Genomic DNA, 25286 nt, shown 5'->3' on the forward strand with positions numbered 1-25286 from the left:
AATCATGATAAATGTACTCTGCCTGTACTTTTATCAGTGGAACAGCAAAGCCCAGATGGCAGCACATGTGTTTACAGCATGGTTTACCGAATAGTTTCGTGTTGAGACCTTCTGCTCAGCAGAAATGATTCCTTTTAAAATATGACTGCCCAGTGCACCTGGTCACCCAAGAGCCCTGATGGAGATGTGCGGGGAGATGAGTGCTGTTTTCATACCTGGCTACCACAGTGTTCATTCTGCAGCCTGTGGATCAAGGGATAATTTTGACTTGTAAGTCTTACTGTTTAAGAAATACATTTCGTAAGGCTAGAACTGCCATCGATAGTGATTCCTCTGATGGATCTAGGCAAAGTAAATTAAAAGCCTTCTGGAAAGGATTCACCATTCTCAATGCCCTTATGAACAGTGCCCATAATTCATGGGAGGAGGTCAAAACAGCATTATTAACCGGAGTTTGGAAGAAGCTGATTTCAGCCCTTATGAATGATGGTGAAGGGTTCAAGACTTTAGTGGAGGAAGTAATTGTAGATGTGGTGGAAATAGCATGAGAACTGGAATTTGTAGTGGAAGCTGAATGAGGCCGGGCATGGAGGCTCGTGCCTATAATCCCAGCACTTTGGGAGACTGAGGCAGATGGATCAGTTGAGGCCAGGAGTTCAAGACCAGCCTGGCCAACATGGTGAAACCCTGCCTTTACTAAAAATACAAAAATTAGCTAGGTGTGGTGGCGCACACCTGTAATCCCAGCTGCATGGGAGGCTGAGGCACGAGAATTGCTTGATCCCAGGAGGTGGAGGTTGCAGTGGGCCAAGACTGCACCATTGCACTCCATTCTGGACTACAGAGAGAGACTGTCTCAAAAAAAAAAAGTAGATCCTGAAGATGAGATTGAATTGCTGCAATCTCGTGATAAAACTTGCACAGATAAGGAGTTGCTTTTTATGGTTGAGCAAAATAGAATGGTTTCTTGAGATGAATCTGTTCCTGGTGAAGATACTGTGAGTGTTGTTGAAATGACAACAAAGGATTTAGATTATTACATAAACTTAGTTGGTAAAGAAGTTGCAGGGTTTCAGAAGATTGACTCTGATTTTGAAAGAAGCTCTAGTGTGGGTAAACTGCTGTCAAACAGCAGAAGAGTTCATTGATGGGGTACAGATCATTGTTGTCTTATTTTAAGAAATTGCCACAGCCAACAGCCAACCACCATCACGATCAGTCAGCAGCTGTCAACATTGAGGCAGGGCCCTCCACCAGCAGAAAGATTACAGCTTGATGAAAGCTCACATGAATAGTTTTTTTTTTATAGCAATATAGTATTTTTAAATTAAGATATGTAGATTTTTACAAGATATAATACTATTACACACTTGATAGACTACATTATCGTGTAAACATAACATTTTTTGTGAAACCAAAAACACTCCCGTGTCTTGCTTTATTGCAATATTAGCTTTATTGCAGTGATCTGGAACTGAACCAGAAATATTTCTGAGATATGCCTGTATACATTGGTGTAATTCCATCATTTCTATGTAATACTCTTTCTGTGAGATTATGTGTTATATTTAAAGGCCATGAAACTAAACATGTATATGGAAAAGCTGTTCTTAAAAACATGTCTTGGAAATAATTGTAAACTTTATTAGACTTGCGTTACATTTGTCAAAGGTTCTTGTTAGGATTTTATTATTCTTTAGTGTTGAAATATGTGTTCCTTGCCTAAAGTAATATTTTATAAATACGTGAATACTTCCTGCTTAATAACTAGTGACATTTTTTTAATACTTGCTATATGCCAGTTATTAGGCTTTATTATATGTCTTACGTCATTTAATGTTTACTGTTAGCATGAGGTTGAAACCATTTCAAGCGCTCTAAAGAGTATGGCACAATTTAAGTAGCTTCCTAATCTTGTAAGCGATGGAGCTGGAATGTGAACCATTCTTTTTTCTTTTAACTAATTTTTAAAAATTTGACAAAACTTGTTTATTTATTTATTGTGTGCAATATGTTGCTTTGAAGAGGATACACATTGTGGGAATGGCTAGATTGAGCTGTGTGTTACCCGACATACCATTTTTTTGTGCTGAGGACACTTAAAATCTAATGTTAACTATTTTAAAGAATATAGTGCATTGTTACTGTGACATTCTTACTCCAAAACTTGTGCTATAAACCTCTCTGCTATGTTGCTGTTCCATTAACATCTGAAAATTGTACAAAATGGAAAGTTAATATTTCTCTGATATAAATTTGAATATGTATAAACAAACACTTGTTTCATTACTCTTTCTTGTGCATTTTGTTTTTAAGATTCTTGGATCTCCCAGTCAGCTTCATTTCCCCGTAATCAGAAACAACCAGGAGTGGATTCTTTATCACCAGTGGCCTCACTTCCTAAACAGATTTTCCAGCCTTCTGCGCAACAGCAGCCTACTAAACCAGTTAAAGTCACTTGTGCAAACTGCAAAAAACCTTTACAGAAGGGCCAGACAGCTTATCAGCGAAAAGGATCAGCTCACCTCTTCTGTTCTACCACCTGCCTTTCTTCCTTCTCCCACAAGCCTGCTCCAAAGAAACTCTGTGTTATGTGTAAAAAGTAAGGTTTACCTTTCAGCACAATTCCATGTAGTTGAATTGTGGTGGTGTAAAATTTTAAGAAAAGTGAAACAGATTTGTAATACCTTTGGAAACTTTCCTGTCAAATCCAGGTGGCGTATGGATAAAAGGCTTCCTGTTTGGATAGGCATTGGAGTTGATTTAGATAGGTCCTTATAATTAATTTTGTCTGTAATCTCCATTGGACTCCTTGATTTTGTAATAATGTATACTTATTTACATAAGTAATGAGAAGAAATTAGTTGTTATAGCCAAATAAAAATGCTAAGCAGTTTATGCGTGATTCTGTATTAAAATTGGTTAAATTTTACACCATCTTCAGATCAAGATTACAAAATTGGCAAGTCTTTGGATTTTATATGTGTGTGTTTTGAACATTAAATCATTAGAAATAGTATTTCAAGACTCAGGTACCAATTTTTAGCCAGCCTTGGAAAGACAGGATCCTCTCTTCTGCTGTTTTTTCTGTTTTGTTTTTCTTTTTCTTTTTTTTTTTTTTTTTTGAGACGGAGTCTCGCTCTGTCGTCCAGGCTGGAGTGCAGTGGCCGGATCTCAGCTCACTGCAAGCTCCACCTCCCGGGTTCCTGCCGTTCTCCTGCCTCAGCCTCCCGTGTGGCTGGGACTACAGGCGCCGCCACCTCGCCCGGCTAGTTTTTTGTATTTTTTTTTAGTAGAGACAGGGTTTCACCGTGTTAGCCAGGATGGTCTCGATCTCCTGACCTCGTGATCCTCCCGTCTTGGCCTCCCAAAGTGCTTGGATTACAGGCTTGAGCCACTGCGCCCGGCCTCTTTTTTTTTTTTTTTTGGCAGAGTCTCACTCTAGCCCAGGCTGGAGCGCAGTGGTGCGATCTCAGCTCACTACAGCCTCCACCTCCCGGGTCCTCCACCTCCTGGGTGCAAACAATTATCCTGCCTCAGCCTCCCAAGTAGCTGGGATTATAGACTTTTGCCACCACGCCCAGCTAATTTTTGTATTTTTAGTAGAGACGAGGTTTCACCATGTTGTCCAGACTGGTCTTGAACTCCTGACCTCAGGTGATCTGCCTACCTCAACCTCCCAAAGTGCTGGGATTATAGGCGTGAACCTCCATGCCCAGCCCTCTTCTGCTGTTCTTTTTTGTTCTGGCTTCATTGGTTAAAAATAGCTGGAATATGACATGTTACATGCAAGGTAAAGCCTGGTGGCGTTTCTGCACCGTATCTGGGAGAAGCTCAGTTCTGGGAAGCTATATTTAGATCTTGAATTTTACAAAGGGCTTAGTGCTCTGTACATGTTTAATAAATTCAAATACGGAAACAATTGTTGCACAGATTGCTTTGCAGTAGTAAACTTAAACACTACAGTGTAGGATCTTGAAAATCAGAATAAAAGGAAAACTTCAAAGGTTATCAGTATTGTCATTTTTTTTTTTTTTTTTTTGAGACGGAGTCTCGTTCTGTCGCTCAGGCTGGAGTGCAGTGGCGCCATCTCGGCTCACTGCAAGCTCTGCCTCCCAGGTTCACGCCATTCTCCTGCCTCAGCCCCCTGAGTAGCTGGGACTGCAGGTGTCCTCCACCACACCCGGCTAATTTTTTGTATTTTTAGTAGAGATGGGGTTTCACCGTGTGAGCCTGGATGGTCTTGATCTCCTGACCTCGTGATATGCGCCCGCCTCGGCCTCCCAAAGTGCTGGGATTACAGGCATGAGCCACCGTGCCTGGCAGTATTGTCATTTTCTGACATTTCTATTTACTGTTGGAGAGCCATGTTAATATTGGGTGAGGTTATTTGGGGATGGGGTGTGTGGGTATATTTTAAGTTCAGTTATCCCTCTAGTACATATACCATATTCCTATGACCTGGATACCTCTTGCTTTCTACTTATCCAGGGGAGGGAACTGAACAGGGTATACCTCAGTGAATTAGTCCTTAACATTAATTCCATGTAACTAATAATAGCTTTTCTTTTTTTAGTTTTCCCAATATTTGAAATCCTTTTTAGTGAATTTAAAGATAAATTGAGTAGTGGCAAAGATTTAATAGTATAAAATATTTCTGCTCAGTCTTTATTTCCAAGAGTTCATATTTTATTAAGAACGTCTAATAAAAATGATGTATTAGATCCAAGAATGATGTTTGATTTGCAGGACTTAGTCTATAGAAATGAAAAATGTCACTTAGGAGTCTTATATTTGATTTCTTTTAAAATGGAATTTTAATATGTACCTGTTATTTTTCAGAGATATAACTACAATGAAAGGAACCATTGTTGCTCAAGTGGATTCAAGTGAGTCCTTCCAGGAATTCTGTAGTACATCTTGTTTATCTCTCTATGAAGACAAACAGAATCCTACTAAAGGAGCTCTAAATAAATCAAGATGTACAATCTGTGGTAAACTAACTGAGGTTGGTATTTTTTTACTTTATCATTTAGTTCTAACAAATAGGAATATTTTAAAGTTCATTTAAGAACTGTTAGATAATCTTTTATGAGTTCCTTAAAAATGAATATCTATAAAGACTATCTTATAAATATCCTGTTATGTAATCTGATTCTCCCATAGGATCTTAAGTTATTAATATCCTTTTATATAATCTGATTCTCCCACAGGATGATTTGGGAAAAATCATTGTGTTAATGTGCCTTTTTTTCCCTGAGATTGGGAGCGCTCAAAGACAGAACCATAGTGTTGAGATTGATTTTTGTCTAGTAGTATATTTATTTAAACAAGCAGGCAGACTACACAAGAAATACTACAAATAATTTTGCTGAGAAGTAGAATAATTGGAATATTTTTTGATAACCTCACATTATTAATATTGTATTAAATAAAAAGTAATCTGTTTATATATAAGTCATTTGAATGATTTATAATGGTTCTCCCCTCCTCATTTTTCTAGAGAAATGTACTTTATTTATAGTTTTTAAAAATTGGTCTAAAGATTTTTAGTCTGTGGAGTTTAATATCACCACTACCGAAACCTGGTTTTCTGTCATCTTCTGATACCTCTAGAGAAGTTTGTAGTGATGTCACTGATGGTTTTTTCTTTTTTTCAGTGCCATACATGTGTTCCTGTGTGTATAAAACCAATTTAAATAATTATGAGAATGGGGCCAGTCCCAGTAGCTCACACCTGTATAATCCTAGCACTTTGGGAAGCCAAGGTGGGAGGATCACTTGAGGCCAGGAGTTTGAAATCAGAGTGGGAAGCATAGTGGGACCCTATCTGTACCTAAAAGAAAAAACATTAGTTGGGTGTGGTTGTGTGTCTGTAGTCTCAGTTACTCAGGAGGCTGAGGTAGGAGGATTGCTTGAGTCCAGGAGATTGAGGCTGCAGTCAGCTTTGATGGTGCCACTGTACTTCAGCCTGGGTGATAAGCGAGACCCTGTCTTAAAAAAAAAAAAAAAAAAGTATCATTTTTCCTTTTCTCCAAACAAGCCTTATTGGGACGTGCTTATTTCTGTTCAGAATGCTTTATTATTTAGCTACTTGTCAGATTTATCTGTTTTGTAAGATTTTGTTTATTTTTCTTTTAGATTCGCCATGAAGTCAGCTTTAAAAATATGACTCATAAGCTGTGCAGTGACCACTGCTTTAATAGATACAGAATGGCCAATGGTTTAATAATGAATTGCTGTGAACAGTGTGGGGAGTACTTGCCCAGTAAAGGTGCTGGAAATAATGTTCTGGTGATTGATGGTCAACAGAAAAGATTTTGCTGTCAAAGTTGTGTCAGTGAATACAAACAGGTAATTCATGTTCTAATCAGAATTGGGCGTTCTTTAGAATGTGCTTGAAACTGTGGTAATACTTCTACTCTAACAGTGTTTATTAACCGGATTTATCTTAGAATTTCATTTAATTCAATTGTTGTCATATCATGGAGCATACTGAATGCATATTGCTTTGTACCGTTAAAGCTGAACCGTCGTAAGTCAGGGACCATCTGTATTTATTCATTTGAGGTAGGTCATTTCCAAGATATAATGATGGAGTTAAGTCTGGGTAAACCCGTTGTAAGTTGGAAATGTCTTAAAATGCACCTTTGACCTTGGTCTTTTCAACTTAGAACGGGTTTATTAGGATGTAACTCCATTCTTATGGAACATCTCTGTATGTAGATTATTGGCAGTAATTTTAATATTTTACATATAATGGTAAATGCTATCAGAGTGATTTCTCTTTTGAATTTATTTCCATTTTGGGAGTTGGAGAGGGTCTGCAAATATTTTTCAAACTTTTAAAGCTCAGCTTTGAAGTCATATTGATTATATATAATTTTAAGCTTAATTTTTTTTTTTTTTTTTTTTTTTTTTGGGACAGAGTTTTGCTCTTCTTTCCCAAGCTGGAGTGCAGTGGCGTGATCTCAGCTCACTGCAACCTCTGCCTCCCAGGTTCAAGTGATTCTCCTGCCTCAGCCTCCCAAGTAGCTGGGATTACAGGCATGCGCCACCATGCCCAGCTAATTTTTTTGTATTTTTAGTAGAAACGGGGTTTCACCATGTTAGCCAGGTTGGTCTCAAACTTCTGACCCCAGGTGATCCACCTGCCTCGGCCTTCCAAAGTGCTGGGATTACAGGCATGAGCCACCTGCACCTGTCCAGGTTAATGTTATTTTAAGGACTTTCTGATTTCTAGTTTTTTTCCATTGCTCATTGGAAAGATAATCTGTGTGATTTCAGTCTTCATAAATTTATGAAGTGTTTTATCAGAAATTATTGCTTTAAAGATCTTTTCGTTGTCTGTGGAGAAGGTTTTATGAACTTTCTTCCTTTTTAGTTTTTTTTTAAGACGAGTATCGCTCTGTTGCCCAGGCTGGAGTGCATTGGCGTGATCTTGGCTCACTGCAACTTCTTTCCTGGGTTCAAGTGATTCTCCTGCCTCAGCCTCCTGAGTAGTTGGGATTACAGGCGTGTACCACCACGCTGAGCTAAGTTTTGTATTTTTACTAGAGATGGGGTTTCACCATGTTGACCAGGCTGGTCTCACACTCCTGAGCTCAAGTGATCTGTGCTCCTCGGCCTCCCAAAGTGCTGGGATTACAGGCATGAGCTACCACGCCTGGCCTCAGATTTATTAAGGTGTGAATTATATAGTAGTCCTTTCTCACGCAAGGTTTTGTTTTTTTGTGATTTCAATTACTCATAGTCAGCTGCAGTTCCCAAATAGGTGAGTAGACTACAATAAGATAATTTCAAAAAGTAATTAATTGTAGGTGAGTAGACTACAATAAGATAATTTGAAAGAGATTAATTATAACTAACTATAATTGTTGTTTTTTGTTTTGTTTTGAGACAGGGTCTTGCTCTGTTGCCCAGGCTGGAGTGCAGTGGTGCAATTTTCAACTCACTGCAATCTACTTTTCTTGGGTTCAAATGATTCTCCTTGCTTCAGCCTCATGAGTGGCTGGGATTACAGGCGCGTGCCACCATGCCTGACTAATTTTTGTATTTTTAGTAGCAACTGGGTTTCACCATGTTGTCCAGGCTGGTCTCAAACTCCTGACCTCAAGTGATTTGCCCACCTTGGCCTTCCAAAGTGCTGGGATTACAGGCGTGAGCCACCATTCCCGGCCAGTTGTTGTTAATCTCTTGCTGTGGCTAATTAGAAGTTAAACTTTATCGTAGGTATGTGTCTATAGGAAAAGATGTAGTATCAAAGGTTTCAGGCATCCACTGGGAGCCTCAGAATATATCTCTCAAGGATAAGAGGTGGCACTGCCATATTAGTAGATTTCCTAATCTATTGAGCCATCCTTGTATTCCTAGAATAAACCCATGCCAGATAATTATTTTTTCAAAAATATGCGTACATTCTGATGGTTAATACTTTATTTGGTACGTTTGCATTGATATTTATAAGTAAAATGGGTCTGTAATGTCCTTTTTTTTTGTGCCTTCTTAAGGTATCAGTGTTACATTTGCTTTATAAAAATGTCCAGAGGAAAATTCATTTCCTCATATACTTACAGCAGTAAAAATGAAAATAAATGAATTAAATAGTCAACTGAAAAAGCTGGAAAAAGGAAAATAAGCTGAAACAAAAGAGAAGAAAGGAAATAAAGATAAAAGGAGAAACTAATTAGGAATTTAAAATAGCGTTAACATTGTTCAGAATGTTGCCTCTTTGAAAAATCAGGTCTTTGAAAAACCAGGGAAAAAATACCCAATTGTTAATTCAATCAGGAAAAGAGTTTTCAAAACAGAAATACATAAATAAGAAATGACAAGGTAGACATGAGCATGAAAACAAAAGAACTTGACAAAAATCAGTCATAAGAACTAATTTGTATAGCCCTATATAAAAATATTGAACCTAGATTGAGTAATTTCCTGTGAAAATATAATTTCCCCAACTGGACTTCAGAGCAGATAAAATTAAGTGGACAAATTTCTGTAGATGAAATAGAGATAATTATTAAAGTACTACCCCACAACAAGGGCCAGGCTCTGATGTTTTCATAGGGGAATTCCATCAAATTTAAACAAGAAAATCTCAGTGTTATTTAAACAATTCCAGAGCATAAAAAGGAAAGTAACTCGTAAGTTTTTTAAACATTGTGGTAGAGTATATGTAACATAAAATTTGCAGTTTTAAGTATTTTTAAGTATATAAGTGAGTGGCGTTAGTTACATTTACAATGTTATGCCACCATTGACTCTACTTCTGAAACTTTTTCATCATGCCATACAAAAACTGTGACATTAGCCAATAACTCCCATTTTTTTCTGTCCCAGTCCTTAGTAACTTAGTACTTTCTGTCTCTATGAATTTGTATATCCTAGATATTCATATAAGTGAAATTATATAATATTGTCTTTTTGTATCTGGCTTATTTTACCTGAAAGCTGAAACATAATGCTTTCAGTTTCATCCATAGTATAGCCATGATCAGAACATCGTTACTTTGTATGGCTGAATAATATTCATTATATGTATATGCCACATTCTGTTTATCAATTTGTTGCCCCTATGATAGATGTCGCGTTGTTGCCACCTTTGACTATTGTGAATAATGCTGCAGTGAATGTTGGTGTATAAATTTGATATAAGTATCCTGATTTTCCATTCTTTTGGATGAGTGCGGATTTGCTCAGTCATAGGGTAATTCTGTGTTTCACCTTTTGAAGAATTGTCGAACTATTTTATGCAACTGTACCATTTTATGTTCTCAACAGCAATGTACAAGGTTTCTATTTTCTATGTATCTTTGCCACACTTGTTATGTTCTGTGTTTTAAGCTTTTGATTTTTCTTGTAGATATCTTAGTATGTGTGCGGTGGTATCTCATAGTTTTGATTTGCATTTCCCTAATGACCAATGACAATGAGCAATTTTGCTTTTGTTGTGTGTTTTTTTTTTTTTTTTGAGACAGAGTCTCGCTGTATTATCCAGGTTGGAGTGTAGGCGCACAATCTTGGCTCGCTGCAACCTCTGCTTCCTGGGCTCAAGGGATCCTTCTGTCTCAGCCTCCCAAGTAGCTCGGACCACAGGCATAGGCCACTATGCCTGGTTAATTTTTTGTATTTTTTGGAGGCATAGGGTTTCACCATGTTGCCCAGGCCTGGTCTCGATCTCCTGAGCTCAAGCCATCTGCCTGCCTCGGCCTCCCAAAGTGCTAGGATTACAGGTGTGAGCCACCGTGCCTGGCCAATGAGCAATTTTTCATTTGCTTGTTGGCCATTAATGTATCATCTTTGGAGAAGTATCTGTCTGTTCAAGTCCTCTCTCTGTTTTTGAATTGGGTTTTGTAGTTTTGTTCTTTTCTCTCTCTCTCTCTCTCTTTTTTTTTTTTGTTTGTTTTTGAGATAGAGTCTCCCTCTTTTGCCCAGGCTGGAGTGCAGCAGTGAGATCTTGGCTGACTGCAACCTCTGCCTCCTGGGTTCAAGCGATTCTCCTGCCTCAGCCTCCTGAGTAGCTGGTTACTGGTTTGTGCCACCACACCTCACTAATTTTTGTATTTTTAGTTGAGACAGGATTTCACCATGTTGGTGAGGCTGGTCTCAAATTCCTAACCTCATGATCCGCCCTCCTCGGCCTCCCCAAGTGCTGGGATTACAGGTGTGAGCCACTGCGCCCGGCCCTCTTTTATTTTTAGTTGATATGTAATACTTGTATATACGTAGGGGTAGAGTGATGTTTTTATACGTGTATAAAATGTGGAATGTTCAAATCAGGGTAATTAGGATAGCCATCACCCCAAAATTGTTTTTTTTATGTTGGGAGCATTCAAAATTCTCTCTTTTGTAGCCTTTTGAATCTATCCAATAATAATTGTTAACTGTATTCATTCTATAGTGCTATGGAACCATAGAACTTACTCCTCCTATGTAGCTATAATTTTGTATCCTTTTGTACTTTTGTTCTTGAGTTGACGGAGTTCTTTATATCATGTACTGTTTGAGTATCCCTTACCTGAAATGCTTGGGGTCCAAAGTGTTTCAGATTTTAGGTTTTTCAGATTTTAGAATATTTACATTATACTTACATTCAAATAATCCAATTCTGAAAAATCCAAAATACAAAATGCTTCAATGAGCATTTCCTTTGAGCATCATGTTGGTAATTGAAAAGTTTTGGGTTTTAGAGCATTTCAGATTTTTTGCATTTGGGTTGCTCATTCTGTATATGTTTTGCAAATACTGTCATCCGTTATGTAGGTTTTTATTTTACTTTCTCAATAATGTCCTTTGATTTGCAGAAGTTTTATTTATTTTTATTTATTTATTTTTTTTGGGGTGAAGGAGTCTTGCTTTGTCACTCAGGCTGGAGTGCAATGGCACAATCTTGGCTCTCTGCAACCTCTGCCTCCTGGGATCAAGCGATTCTCCTGCCTCAGCCTCCCGAGTAGCTGGGGTTACAAGTGTGTGCCACCATCCCTAATTTTTGTATTTTTTTCTTTTTTGAGATGGAGTCTTGCTCTGTTGCTCAGGCTGGAGTGCAGTGGCATAGTCTCTGCTCACTGCAACCTCCACCTCCTGGATTCAAGCAATTATCCTGCCTTCGCCTCCCGAGAAGCTGGGATTACAGGCACACACCACCATGCCCAGCTGATTTTTTGTATTTTTAGTGGAGATGGGGTTTCACCTTGATGGCCAAGCTGGTTTCAAACTCCAGAAGTCAAGTGAGCCACCTGCCTTGACCTCCCAAAGTGCTAGGATTACAGGCCTGAGCCACAGTGCCTGGCCTAATGTTTGTACTTTTAGTAGAGATGGGGTTTCACCATGTTGGCCAGGCTGGTCTCGAACTCCTGACCTTCAGTGATCCTCCTGCCTCGGCCTCCCAAAGTGCTGAAATTACAGATGTGAGCCCCGTACCCGGTCTTTTTTTTTTGAGATGGATCTTGCTCTGTAGCCCAGGCTGGAGTGTGATAGTGCGATCTCAGCTCACTGCAGCCTCTGCCTCCTGGTCCAAGTGATTCTTCTGCGTCAGCCTCCCAAGTAGCTAGGACTATAGGCATAGGCCACCATGTCTAACTAATTTTTGAATTTTTTTAGTGGAGTCGGGGTTTCACCAGGTTGGCCAGACTGATCTCGAACTCCTAACTTCAAGTCATCTGTCCTTCTCAGCCTCCCAAAGTGCTGGGATTACAGGTGTGAACCACCACACCCAGCCGGAAGTTTTAAATTTTGCTTTACCCATTTTTTTTCTTTTGGTTGTACTTTCGGTGTCATTTAAGAATCTGTTGCCAAATCCCAGGTCATGGTTTACCTCTACAGATTCTTGTAAGAGTTTTATGAATTTAGCTCTTAATTAGGTATTTGATCCTTTTTAATTTATTTTTGTTTATTATGTGAGGCGGGGATCTAACTTCATTCTTTTGTACTGGAATCCAGTTTTCCCACGACCACCTGTTGAAGGGGTTATTCTTTCTACATGGAGTGGACTTATCACACTTGTCAAGTATTAATTGGCCAGAGATCATATGTGCCATACTATTTTGATTACTGTGTCTTTGTTCTAAGTTTTGAAATCAGGAAATGTGAGTTCTCCAACTTTGTTTTTTGTCAAGATTGGTTGAATATTCTGAACCCATTCTAACTTTATATGAATTTGAAGATGGGCTTTTCTATTTCTACAGAAGAGTTTGTTGGAATTTTTATATTAATTGCATTGAATCTTTAGATTGTTTTGGGTAGTATTGGCATCTTAGCAGTAGTAAGTTATTCTATCTGTGAAAATGGCATTTATTTATGAAGACATACCATTTATTTATATCTTCTTTAATTTCTTTCAGCAGTCTTTTGTGGTTTTTAGTGTACAAGTCTTCACCTCTTTTGCTGCTTTTATTCCTAGATATTTATTCTTTTAATGCTATTTCTAGTGGATTTGCTTTATTTCCTTTTCAGATTGTACATTACTAGTGTATAGAAACACATCTGATTTTTGTACATTAATCATGTACTATGCAACTTTGCTGAATTTGTTAGCTCTACTAGCTTTATGAGTTTCATGTCATCTGTGAATAGAGGTAGTTTTACCTTTTCTTTCCAATTTGGATGCATTCTATTTCTTAACTAAGGGTTGTGGTTATAACTTTCGATACTGCTGAATAGAAGTGGTGAAAGTGGGCATCCTTGTTGCTGATCTTAGAGGAAAAGAATTATTTTACCATTGAGTCTGATGTTAGAATGTATGGCTTTTAGTATGTTGAAGTAGTTTCTTTGTATTACTTTTTTTATTCAGTGTTTTTTTTTTAATCATAAGGTGAATTTTTCTTTTTCTTTTTCTTTTTTTTTTTGAGACGGAGTCTCGCTCTGTCGCCCAGGCTGGAGTGCAGTGGCCGGATCTCAGCTCACTGCAAGCTCCGCCTCCCGGGTTTACGCCATTCTCCTGCCTCAGCCTCCCGAGTAGCTGGGACTACAGGCGCTGCCACCTCGCCCGGCTAGTTTTTGTTTTTGTATTTTTTAGTAGAGACGGGGTTTCACCGTGTTAGCCAGGATGGTCTCGATCTCCTGACCTCGTGATCCACCTGTCTCGGCCTCCCAAAGTGCTGGGATTACAGGCGTGAGCCACCGTGCCCGGCCAAGGTGAATTTTTCAAATGCTTTTTCTACATCCTTTGAGATGATCATGTGGTATTTATCTTTGCTCCTATTTATGTGATATGTTACATGCATTGATTTCTTTATGTTGAACCACACTTTTACTGGGATAAATCTCCACTTGATTGTGGTGTATACTCTTTTTAATATATTGAATTCAGTTTAGTAGTACTTTGTTGAGGATCTTTGCATCTGTATTCTTGTGGGATACTGGTCTTTGATTTTCTTTCTTTTGACGTCTTTATCTGTCTTTGGAATGAGGGTAATGCTGGCGTCATAGAATAGGGTGGGTGAGATATCTTGTATCTTCTGATTTTTGGAAGCATGAGAATTGGTGTTAATTCTTTAAATGTTTGGTAGAATTTACCTGTGAAGTCATCTGACCTTGACCTTCTCTTTTTTGGGACTGTTTGTCTGTGAGATAGAGTCTCACTCTGTCGCCTAGGCTGGAGTGCAGTGGCACAGTCTTGGCTCACTGCAACTCCTGCCTCCTGGGTTCAAACAATTCTCCTGCCTCAGCTTCCTGAGTAGCTGGGACTACAGGCACATGCCACCATGCCCACTTAATTTTTGAATTTTTAGTAGAGATGGGGTTTCACCATGTTGGCCAGAATGATCTCGATCTGTTAACCTCACTATCCACCCACCTCAGCCTCCCAAATATTGGGATTATAGACATGAGCCACCATGCCGGGCCAGGACGTTTTTGATAACTGAGTCTCTTGTTATATGTCTGTTCACATTTTCTGTGTCTTCTTGTGTCAGTTTTGGTGGTTTGTGTGTTTTTAGGAATTTGTGCATTTCATCTATGCTATGTAATTTGTTGATGTACAATTGTTCATAGCATTTTCTTGTACCACTTTTTATTTCAGGAATGCCAGTAGTAATGTCTCCCTTCCGTATTTTATTCTTTGTGTCTATTCTCTTGATATTTTGAAATAACCAACTTTTTGGTTTGTTTCTCTCACTTTTTCTGTTCTATTTTTCTCTGCTCTAATCTTTATTATTTCCTTTCTTCTGCTGGCTTTGGGTATAGTGAACTCATCTTTTTCCTCAAGGTGGTGAGAAGTTAAGTTATTTACTTGATCTTTTTTCTTTCTTTCTTTCTTTCTTTCTTTCTTTCTTTCTTTCTTTCTTTCTTTCTTTCTTTCTTTCTCTCTCTCTCTCTCTTTCTTTCTTTTCTTTTTCTTTCTTTCGTCTTTCTTTCCTTCCTTCCTTCCTTCCTTCCTTCCTTCCTTCCTTCCTTCCTTCCTTCCTTCCTTCCTTAGTCTCACTCTATCGCCCAGACTGGACTTAGCTCACTGCACCCCCCACCTCCCAGGTTCAAGTGATTATCCTGCATCTGCCTCCTGAGTAGCTGGGATTACAGGCATTTGCCACCACACCTGGCTAATTTTTGTATTTTTAGCAGAGTTGGGGTTTCATCATGTTAGACTAGTCTCAAACTCCTGACTTCAGGTGATCTGCCCGCCTCAGCCTTCCAAAGTGCTGGAATTATAGGTGTGAGTCACTGTGCTGGGCTTTTTTTTTTTTAAACATAAGCATTTACAATTGTAAATAAATTTTTCTCGGATCACTAAGCTGCATCTCATAACTTTTGGTATTCTTTTAGTTTTGTTTTCACTCATGTCTAAGTATTTAAAAGTTTCCTGTGAATTCTTCTTTGAGCCACGTTTAAGAGTGTATAGTTTAATATCCCCATATTTGTGAATTTTCTAAGTGTTCCTTCTATTACTGATTTCTAGTTTTATTCCATTGCTCATTGGAAAAATACTCTGTGTGATTTCAGTCTTCAAAAATTTATTGAGACTTTTTTTGCGGCCTAACGTAGTTCATTCTGGAAATTGCTCCATGTGCATTTGAGAAGAATGTTTATTCTACTGTTGTTGGCAAGAATACTCAATATATGTTTGTTATTAATAACTCTAGTTGGTTTATATTGTTGTTCAAGATCTGTCTTTACTTAGTTGAAATTGTGTCTAGATGGTCTGTCCACTATTGTAAATGGTGTATTGATGTCTCCAACTATTATTGTACAGTTATGTGCTTCTACCTCCGTTACTGTCTGTTTCTCCTTTTACTTCTGTTAATTTTTTAAATGTATTTTGGGGGTTTTGATATTTGCTATGTATACGTTTATTTTTGTTATATCTTCTTGGTAAATAGACCTTTTGTTCAGTATGTATTCTTTTTCTGTCTCTTGTATCAGTTTTTCACATAAGGGCTCTTTTTGCCTTATATTAATATGGCAACCCCAACTCTCTTAGTTACTGTTTATTTGCATGGAGTGTCTTTTTCCATCCTTTTACTTTTGACCTGTTTGTATCTTTCGATAAATAAATCCTTCCTTATCAGTAATTACATTAAATGTACATGGATCAAATTATCCAATCAAAAGGCAGAAATTGACAGAATAGGAAAAAAATGATGGCTTTTAATTGGATAATTTGATCCATGTACACTTAACGTAATTACCATTAAGGAAGGATTTATTTCTGCTATTTTCCTATTTTTTTCTTCGGTATATTCTATACCTTTTTTTTGGTATCTCATTTCCTGCATTACAGCCTTTTATGTTTAGTTGATTGTAGTGGCACTGTTTTTATTTCCTTCTCATTGTCTTTATATTATTTTAAAGTATATTATTTGTGGTTACTGTCAGGGAGGCTTTACATATAACATCCTACAATTCAATCTAATGTGAACTTATAACAAGTTAATTAGCTTTTAAAAATGCTGCGCCTATATATCTGTTCCCTCTTTTTGTTATAAATTACGTTTTTAAACATTGTATTCCCAGTAATATAGATTTATAATTTTGTGTGCATATTTGTCTTTAAAATCGTGTAGGAAATAAAAAGTGGATTTATAAACCAAAAATACAATTATACTTGTTTTGTATTCTCCCGTATATTTACTAAAGATTGGGTCAAGTGTACTTCCATTTCAATAAAAAGCTTTGACTCCCTTTAGCATTTGTTTTGTAGGGTAGATTTAGTGGCAGCAAACTCCCTCCACCTTTTATCTGTGTGTCTTTACTTTTCCTTCAGTTTTGGATGATAGTTTTGCTGGATATAGTATTCTTGTTTGAAAACTTTTTTTCTCCATTATTTTAAATGTTATTCCACTGCCTTTTGGCCTCCATGGTTGTTTCTTTTGTGAAATTGATGGTTAATCTCATTGAGAATTTCTTGTGCTGAACCATTTCTGTCTTGTTTTTTTCAAGATTTTCTTTGTCTTTTAACAGTTTGATTATAGTATGTCTTATTGTATGTGTCTGAGTTTATCCTACGTGTAATTTGTTGTGTTTATTAGATTTGTAGATTTGTGTCTATTATCAAATATGGGAAGTTTTTAGCCATTAATTTTTCAAATAATCTTTTGCCCCTTTCTCTTCTTCTGAAACTCTCATAAAGTGTATGTTGGTCTGTTTGATCTTATTCCATGGGCCCCTTAGGCCTTTGCTTACTTTTCTTCATTCTTTCCTTTACTGCTCCTCAGATTCTGTGATGTCAGTCTTGGCCTCTTTACTGCAAGTCGTTGGTAAAAGTTCTGGCTTTGTGCTAGGTCAGACCTCCTCAGGGTGGAGGTGGTTAAGTTGTCTAATTACCACCCAGTGGGGTGGAAGTTCAAGTTTCCTGCTTGGCCTGTTCTGACTTTACCATTGCTAGGGTGCTGGGGTGAGGCATCACGTTGTAGCCAGGCCAGGGTGGAAGTCTAGGCTAATTGGCCTTTTTTGTGTGAATGGGATTAGGGTCTGTGGAGCAGAGGAACTGTTGTCTTACTGTTTCTCTAGGCTGCTATTTCAACTGTATTTCCCCTACAGGTGTGTCATTTCTCTTGCCAGATTCAAGATTTTTTAGTCTTTGGTTTTCAGAAATTTAAATTTTGTGTATCTTGGTGTTTCTTTGGGTTTTATCCTTCCTAGTGTTTGCTAACCTTCTATCTGTAGATTTATGTCTTTTGCTAAATTTGAGACGTTTAAAACAGTAGTGTTTTTGGAGGACTTCTAACTCTGTCTTCTTTTTCCTTTCCCTTTGGGACTCCAATGACATGAATGTTACTTTATTTTTTTTTTTATTTTTATTTTTTTTAATTTTGTTACCAGCCTACAGATCCCTAAGGCTCTGTTTTACTTTTCCTCCCACCCAGTCTGTTTTTCAGGTTGGGTACTATAATTCTATCTTCCTGTTCACTGTTTCTTTCCATTTTATTCTTTATAGCTTCTATTTATTTTCTAGAAGTTTCTGTGTGTTCATTTGTTTTTAAGTGCATGTGTGTTGGTTGTTGGAGCACTTTTATGATGATTGCTTTAAAATCTTTGTCAGATATTTCTAGTATCTCTGTAATTTTGGTATTGGCATCTGTTGATTGTCCTTTTCTATTTAAATTACAGTTTTCCTGGTGTTTGGCATGATAAATGATTTTTTTATTTGAAACTTGAACATTTTGAGTGCTGTGTTATTGCCAAGTGGAGATGAAAGGTCAGCCTCTACTTGGCCTCTCTGCATCTGTGGAGGAGAAGCAGTTGGTTATTGCTGAGTGGATATGGGAGTTCTGGTTCCTTTCTGGACATTAGCTGATACTACCCTGACTAGAGAAGTAGGAGTTCCTTATACTGTTCCCCACATAACCTCTACTGACACCAAATGATTCTACTCCAGTGGATAGAGAAAATGTTCTTTGTACTATTGTTAAATAAATAAAAATTATTTAAAATAGTGTTTCTTCTTTTATTCTTTAACATTACTTGCATGTTTTATAATTACATACTGTATGTTCATAATTCATTAGTTAATAAATAGGTGGGAGTCCCTGCCCTACTATTTTACTGATAAAGAGACCCAATCGGATGTGTTTGGAGACAACTACATGAGATGCTAGAGTGAATGTCTTCTTTTTCTGCAGCCTGGGAGCTAAACTTGTATCATAATCCTTCCTTCCTTTGCACTCACCGCCTTTGACCTTTGTCTGTAACAATGAACTGAGCTGCCTTTTGTTGTTTTCATCTGTGCTCTTGTTGCTCAATTAGTTTCTGAAGTGTATTGATACACTTAGTTAATAATCTAGATCCTGGTGGTGGAGACTGTATAACGCTTGCCCCATGCCTTTCAGTAGTTTTCCTTTTCTAGCATAGTATTTTGACTTTCATGGAAAGCAGGAAGCATGTCTTTTAAAAATTTTGTGCGAGGAGTAAGGATATATATTTGTATTATATTCTGGAAGCTGTCATATGTGCTTTCAAAAGAATTTCTCAAACATGCCGGGCTCATGACTGTAATCGCAGCACTTGGGTGGCCGAGGTGGGCGGATCACTTGAGGTCAGGAGTTCGAGACCAGCCTGGCCAACATGATGAAACACTGTCTCTAGTAAAAATACAAAAACTAACCAGGTGTGGTGGCAGGCACCTATAATCCCAGCTACTCAGGAGGCTGAGGTGGGAGAATCGCTTGAACCCAGGAGGCGGAAGTTGCAGTGAGCCGAAATCATGCCACTGCACTTCAGCCTGGACGACAGAGCAAAAGCTCCATCTCAAAAAAAAAAAAAAAAAAAAAAAAAATTCTCAGTCCGTTTTGCATATGGTAGAAATTGTAGCTGTGTAATCTCCAAATGACTTAATTTAGGAAGCTTTGAGTTTCGTTGTAAGTGTTGGAGTTTAATAGGTTTTAAAGAGATCTTAGAACACTCCAAATTAGAAGTGATTTTTCTCAGAAATTAGAGGTGAGTCAGATCTAAGTGTCTATCTTTAATTCCTTAGCCCATTATTACTGTTTTATCATTATACCGTTTTTTCTAAGATATAATTATTTGATAATTCTTTAAGTTGGGCAACAGTAGTGGGAACAGGACAGACACTTTTAAAAGTTGGAATGAGTTTGTAAGTCACAAAATATAATTGAGAAGCAACTTTCACATAATGCTTATTTACCTTTCAATCTAGCACCTGTTCTTTATGTGTGTTTATAAAGTCTTTTAAAATCTTTTTTTTAGGTAGGTAGCCATCCAAGCTTCCTGAAGGAGGTTCGAGATCACATGCAGGACTCTTTCTTAATGCAGCCTGAGGTGAGCAGGAATGTAAATGGAGTTCAAGGCCTTAACATTTTTGAGCACTGCTACTACTGTCATTAATATGTATCTGAAAAATCTTGTGCAATTTGAAATATATTAAAATTTCCAAACTTAAATTGTATCAAATGATGAATGTTTTCTTTATCTCCAAGACATAGATAGGTTTCTAATTTCACTACTTTTACATGTATTTTCTTGTGATATGCTCATTTGTCTTTAGATATTTATGTTCTTAGGAAATTATTTTCAGATATAATTTTTTTAGTGCACAATACCTTTTACACAGTAGGCATTTGATAATGGGATATAAAAATCCTCTCTTTTGTGCCTACCTGAAAAGTTAAAAAAAAAGACCCTTTCAAAAAAATTTCTAAGCCTGTATTTCTGTTAATCCAGATACATGAATTAGTAATGAGTAATAAGTGTTTAAAATTAGGAAGACTTTTAATTGTAGTACAGTTATCAAGATAATGAAATTTACATCAGTAAACTGTTATCAAGTTAGTCAGTAGAGCTTATTCAAATTTTGTCCATTAATGTCCCTTACAACAAATGAAAAACAATTACTTCTTGTCTAGAATCCAATACAGGATCATAGGCCATTATTTATTTAAATATATTTTTTAGGCCTTTCCCCAACCCTCTTCTTCTGAGACTCCAATTCCAGATATATTCCTGCCACTTTCCCAGTCACCGAGGCTTTTTTTTTGTATTGTTTTTATATTGTTTTGTATCTGTTTGGCATTGTTGTTTCTATTTGTATTGTTTGTTTTACCCTAGTCTTTTTTTTCCTTCTGTACTCCATTTTGGAAAGTTTCTATTGCTATATCTTTAAGTTTGCTGATCTTTTAAAATCACCTGTGAATACCATGCAGCATATTTTTTCAGATGTTATGTTTTTCATCTCTAAAAGTTCCATTTGGGTCTCTTTTGTGTCTTCTATTTCCTGCCTAATTATGTTCATGTTTTCTTCTACTAATATTTTAATATATTAGCATATTTATATTGTTCTTTTAACATCTTTGCCTACTGTTTTCGTATCTGTCATTTCTAGATCTGTTTCTATAGTTTGATTGTTTTTTTTTTTTTTTTCCGGGTAATGAGTCATTTTTTCCTGCTTTTTTTTTTTTTTTTTTTTTGAGAAAATGCCTGTCATTTTTAAGTTTGATTCAGAATATTGTGAATTTTACATTATTGGTTGCTGAATTTTGTTGTATTATTTTCAGTGTTTTGTTGGACTTTGTTCTGGCATGGCGTGCTGTCAAATTAACCTCGATTTATTTGGATCCTTTTGAGGCTTGCTTTTAAGTTTTTGAAAATTCTTTGGTAGAGCAAACTGTAGTCTGGGGCTCTTTATTCATACTCCCGTGACGATACCTGGAGAGATCTGGGTCTTCCCTGTATTGCAGGGTCATCCCGCTCTTGAACAGGTAGCAATACAGAGTGCTCCTGGCCACGTGTGTTCTTCGGGAATTGTTAGCCTAATGCTTTCTTGTGGTTCTGGGGTTCTTTCTCTGGCCATAGGTGCTTTCATCTCACAAATGCACAGATCAGTTTTCAGCCAAAATACGTCTGTAGACGTATTTTTAACATCAGAGCTTTTTGGTGTAGCTCCATCATCGTCAGTACTCTGTTTCCCAAATTCTACCTGCCTTGAAAGCCTTGTGTTTCCTCCGCTCAGTTTGACTAGTAAGTAGGCTCTGTTAACCTCCCCTTCCCCCAGCTATTTCTAGGCCTCAAGCTTTGGTAGCCACAGGACTCACTTGATTTGTTTCCCTTTTCTTAGGTATACAGTTCTGTGCTACCTTGTGTGTAGAGTTTGAAAACCATTGTGTGTGTGTGTGTGTGTGTGTGTGTGTGTGTGTGTGTCTAATTTTCTAGTTGTTAAAGGTGGGTGGGAGGTTTCAATCTAGTTTCTGTTGATTGGGAGTGGAAGTTAACTCTGCTTTAATCTAAATAGTTCCCTAGTTTTTGTCTGTCTTTTACGACTTGACATTTTGAATACCACTTTGGAGAGCATCCCTCACTTTGTGTTTGTTTAATAGTTCCTCAAGCTTAGACTGAGGTCATGCATTTTTGGCGTGAACACCTCCTAAGCGATGGTGTGTCCCTCTTCGTGCACATCGGGAAGCACACGCTGCCCGTGTGTTCCATTACTGTGTGTTCACTTGTTTAAGGGGATGTCTGTCAGGTTTCTCCAGGGTTAAGTTGCTCTTTTTCCCTCTGTATCTGTTTAAGTTAAGCAAACTTTTCACCCACTATTGTTAGCGTCTGTTGTCAATTAGAAAAAAATCCTTAAATTACAAAGTTAGAATGTGTCTGTTAAAAGAAAAATTGTAAATTATACAGTAATAGAGAAAAGTAAAACACAATGGTATATAAATTTTTAAACCCTTTTTTCTCTGCACAAACAAATCTTGCAATATGAAGAAATGATTTCCAGGTTTTATTGAATAAATGAATTGTAATTTTTACTTGAAATTATCTTATTTATTATAATAAATATTATAATATGTCATTGTTTAAGTTTTATTGCCACTTCTTCTAATTAAGGTTCTTCACTGTTTCAGTGCTTTGGACTCCTTTGGTAATAAGGACAGATTCATTCTCAGAATGTTATTAAATGCATAAAATACCTGTGGTTACAAAGACAACCAATTATATCAAAATATAGTTACCAAAATATTTTTTAAATTTTTGAAATGTGCTGCTTTATTTTAATGTGTTTAGGAATAAAATACAGTGGTTAATAACTATAATTTTGAAGTAAAGTTGAATGTAATTGATATGTTAAGGGATACTAAGAGTGATATACAAATTGGGAATTTTTATTTTTGACAGTCATAGGCCCTATTAAACTAATGAAATAAGTTTGTTGCCTCCAATCAGAGTGAAAGAGAATGTTAAATTTCAATTAGAGGTTAGTATATAAAGGTAATTTTTTTACTGTGCAATGTCACAGACTAAAGTTCATATTGTATTTGAATGTGGCTAGGAAAGTAGATAATATGCAGGCTATATCTTAGGGCCCCATTTCCTAAATTAGATTTGCAGCAACAGGTACATCAAGCCATTCTTTCTTGATTACCTTCCAATGTGGTCTACTTGCTTGGTCCAAATGTACCAAATGAAATATATTTCCTACATGTAGAAGGAAAATTTGAGAGAAGTTGTAAAGTCGTGACAGTTTTGATACCCACATGAAATTGGTTAAAATTAACATATAAGGTATATCTTTTAAATGAGTAGACTGAAAATGAGCCAATTTGTCATAAACTTACCCATCATATCTACTTTTTACCTTTTCCATATCTTGTTTTACTTGGTTCTATCTCATTCTTTTTCACTGAAGTTATATGTAGGCTTATTTTTCCCCATGTCCAAAAAGGGAATATTTTAAATTCTTAATTTATTCCACAAAGCTTTGTTCCTTTACATCACTAAATGTGTGTTTATAGGATGCATATAAATTTGTATGAAATTTAAATATGATTATTTTGATTGCTTACATATGAAGCCGAGTAAACATGGCATAAAATTACATTTCCCTTTTGGCTAATGTTCTTTCATTAATTGGTTCTTTGAGGCAGCAGTAGCTGTGAAAGTGGCAGTATTGAAATATTCTCAGTGATTCTGTCATTCTGATAGTACTTTCTCATTTTCTTGTTCTTATTTTTTTTTCTTTGGAGGCAGTCTCCCTCTGTTGCCCAGGCTGGAGTTCAGTGGCGCGATCTTGGTTCATTGCAGCCTCTGCCTCCTGGGTTCAAGTGATTCTTGTGCCTCCGCCTCTCAAATAGCTGGGACTACAGGCATGCACCACCACGCCTGGCTAACTTTTGTATTTTTAGTAGAGATGGGGTTTCACCATGTTGGCCAGGCTAGTCTCGAATTCCCAACCTCGTGATCTACCCACCTCAGCCTCCCAAAGTGTGGGGATTACAGGTGTGAGCCACTACACTTGGCCTTCATTCTCTTTAGATAAAATTATTTGTCTGTATGGAACAGTTGCCTAACTCCATGTTTACTTGATGTCTTAAAACTATTACTAATTATTTAATCATTCTGCCAGTAAAATCAGTGTTGGGATCACAAATCCAACGGATAGACTCACTCAGTCAGTTTGAAGAATGTTTCAAATAGAAATCAAATCCATGATTTGATTAGATGGTGGAACTTAATTTGTATCAGTAAAGGAATTCTTTATAGGTGCTGATACATGGAGGCCTCTGCAGACATCCAGTGGGAGCTGGCTTTTCTGTCTTGCAAACTTGCAACATAGTGGCAGTTGTCCCGAATATTTTATAGCATTACTAATTTGTACTGTCATTTCAAGTTTTAAACATGTTATGTTCTGTTTCATTGATTTGCTTTGTTTTTGTCCCTTTTCCAGTATAGAAATTTAAGTCATCAAATAGACCTCAGGAAACAAAAACAGAGCATTCTCCTCTGTTGTACTTACACATCATAATAAGATATGTTTACAGTCATTTTTATTTTTTCCTTGTCACCATTCTTTTGCAGTTGACAAATATTTTTGAAGGAGGACCTATCATTAAAGAATGAGTTGATTTCCACTTTGAAAAGCAAAATTGAGGGCTTTCTTTAGTTGATATTTCAGTAAATGAGGAAGTAGGCAGCATAAGTGTTTTTTTTTAATAGGATGATAATGAATGTGCATTCCTGGCACATAAACAGCTGTGGTTTCTTATACTTTTTCTATTTGTTTCAAACTGAAAGATCTTTTTCTTGATGTTGATTGTATTTTTTTTGTTTATTTTTACCTTACATTTATTGCCTTCATTTTCTGAAACCCTGTGGTATTTGTGACATTTTTCCATGCAGTGTATTAATTTCAGTTGTGATTTTTGGCCTGATTGTTATGTATAACACCTATTATTTATACTGTCTATGGAACATTTTGAAGCCTTCTTATATTTTCATATTGTATAGATGCTCGTGGGTATGAAGACGGATTTAATTGCAACATCAGATGGAAAATGGAAACAATTATTTTGCAACATGATTTGTGATATTTGATTTAACTTGATTATGACAGAGTTTTGCAACCACTCAGAAAGAGGATCAAAACAGGTTGCACTTGAAGGCTAGCCTTTCTTTTTTATTTCTACCTTTTTTTTTCTTTTTGTGGAAGATGGGGTCTTGCTGTATTGCCCAGGCTGTTATTGAACTCCTGGGCTCAAGCAGTTCTCTACAAAAAAAAATACACCCCCACCAAAAAAAATAGCCAGGCGAATGCTTGAACCCAGGCTGGTCTCAAATTCCTGGGCTCAAGCAGCCCACCTCGCTAGGCTTCCCAGTGTGCGGGGATTACAGGTGTGAGCCACACCCTGCCTCTCATATTCTTTATCTCCTTTTTTTTTCTCCGTTATCTTGTTGGCACATATAGTCAGGCATTGCTTAATGACAAGAATACATTCTGAAAAATGCATCGTTAGGCAGGTTTGTTTTGTGAACCTCATAGAGTGTGCTCAAACAAACCTAAATGCTATAGCCTGTTGCTGCTGGGCTCCAAGCCTGCACAACATGTGACTGTACTGAATACTGCA

The 25286-nt window shown here is 37.1% G+C and overlaps 1 protein-coding gene across 8 annotated transcripts in view; it reads left to right on the forward strand.

The window, feature by feature from the left end:
* ZMYM2 (zinc finger MYM-type containing 2) overlaps window positions 1-25286 on the forward strand; it is a 128938-nt gene that overhangs the window by 45013 nt on the left and 58639 nt on the right. For 7 of the 8 annotated variants that reach the window (XR_002726044.2, XM_023190605.1, XM_023190602.1 and 4 more), the window contains 4 exons: window positions 2317-2602; window positions 4843-5008; window positions 6142-6354; window positions 19642-19713. Coding sequence is in view for 7 of the 8 variants with exons in the window: in XM_023190605.1 (XP_023046373.1) it covers window positions 2317-2602; window positions 4843-5008; window positions 6142-6354; window positions 19642-19713 (737 nt within the window). In the remaining variant the exon portion in view is untranslated. The remainder of the gene's footprint in view (window positions 1-2316; window positions 2603-4842; window positions 5009-6141; window positions 6355-19641; window positions 19714-25286) is intronic. The other variant, XM_023190606.1, reaches the window with a different exon arrangement.

Source organism: Piliocolobus tephrosceles, chromosome X, assembly GCF_002776525.5.
Source record: "Piliocolobus tephrosceles isolate RC106 chromosome X, ASM277652v3, whole genome shotgun sequence".
NCBI classification, from domain to species: Eukaryota; Metazoa; Chordata; class Mammalia; order Primates; family Cercopithecidae; genus Piliocolobus; species Piliocolobus tephrosceles.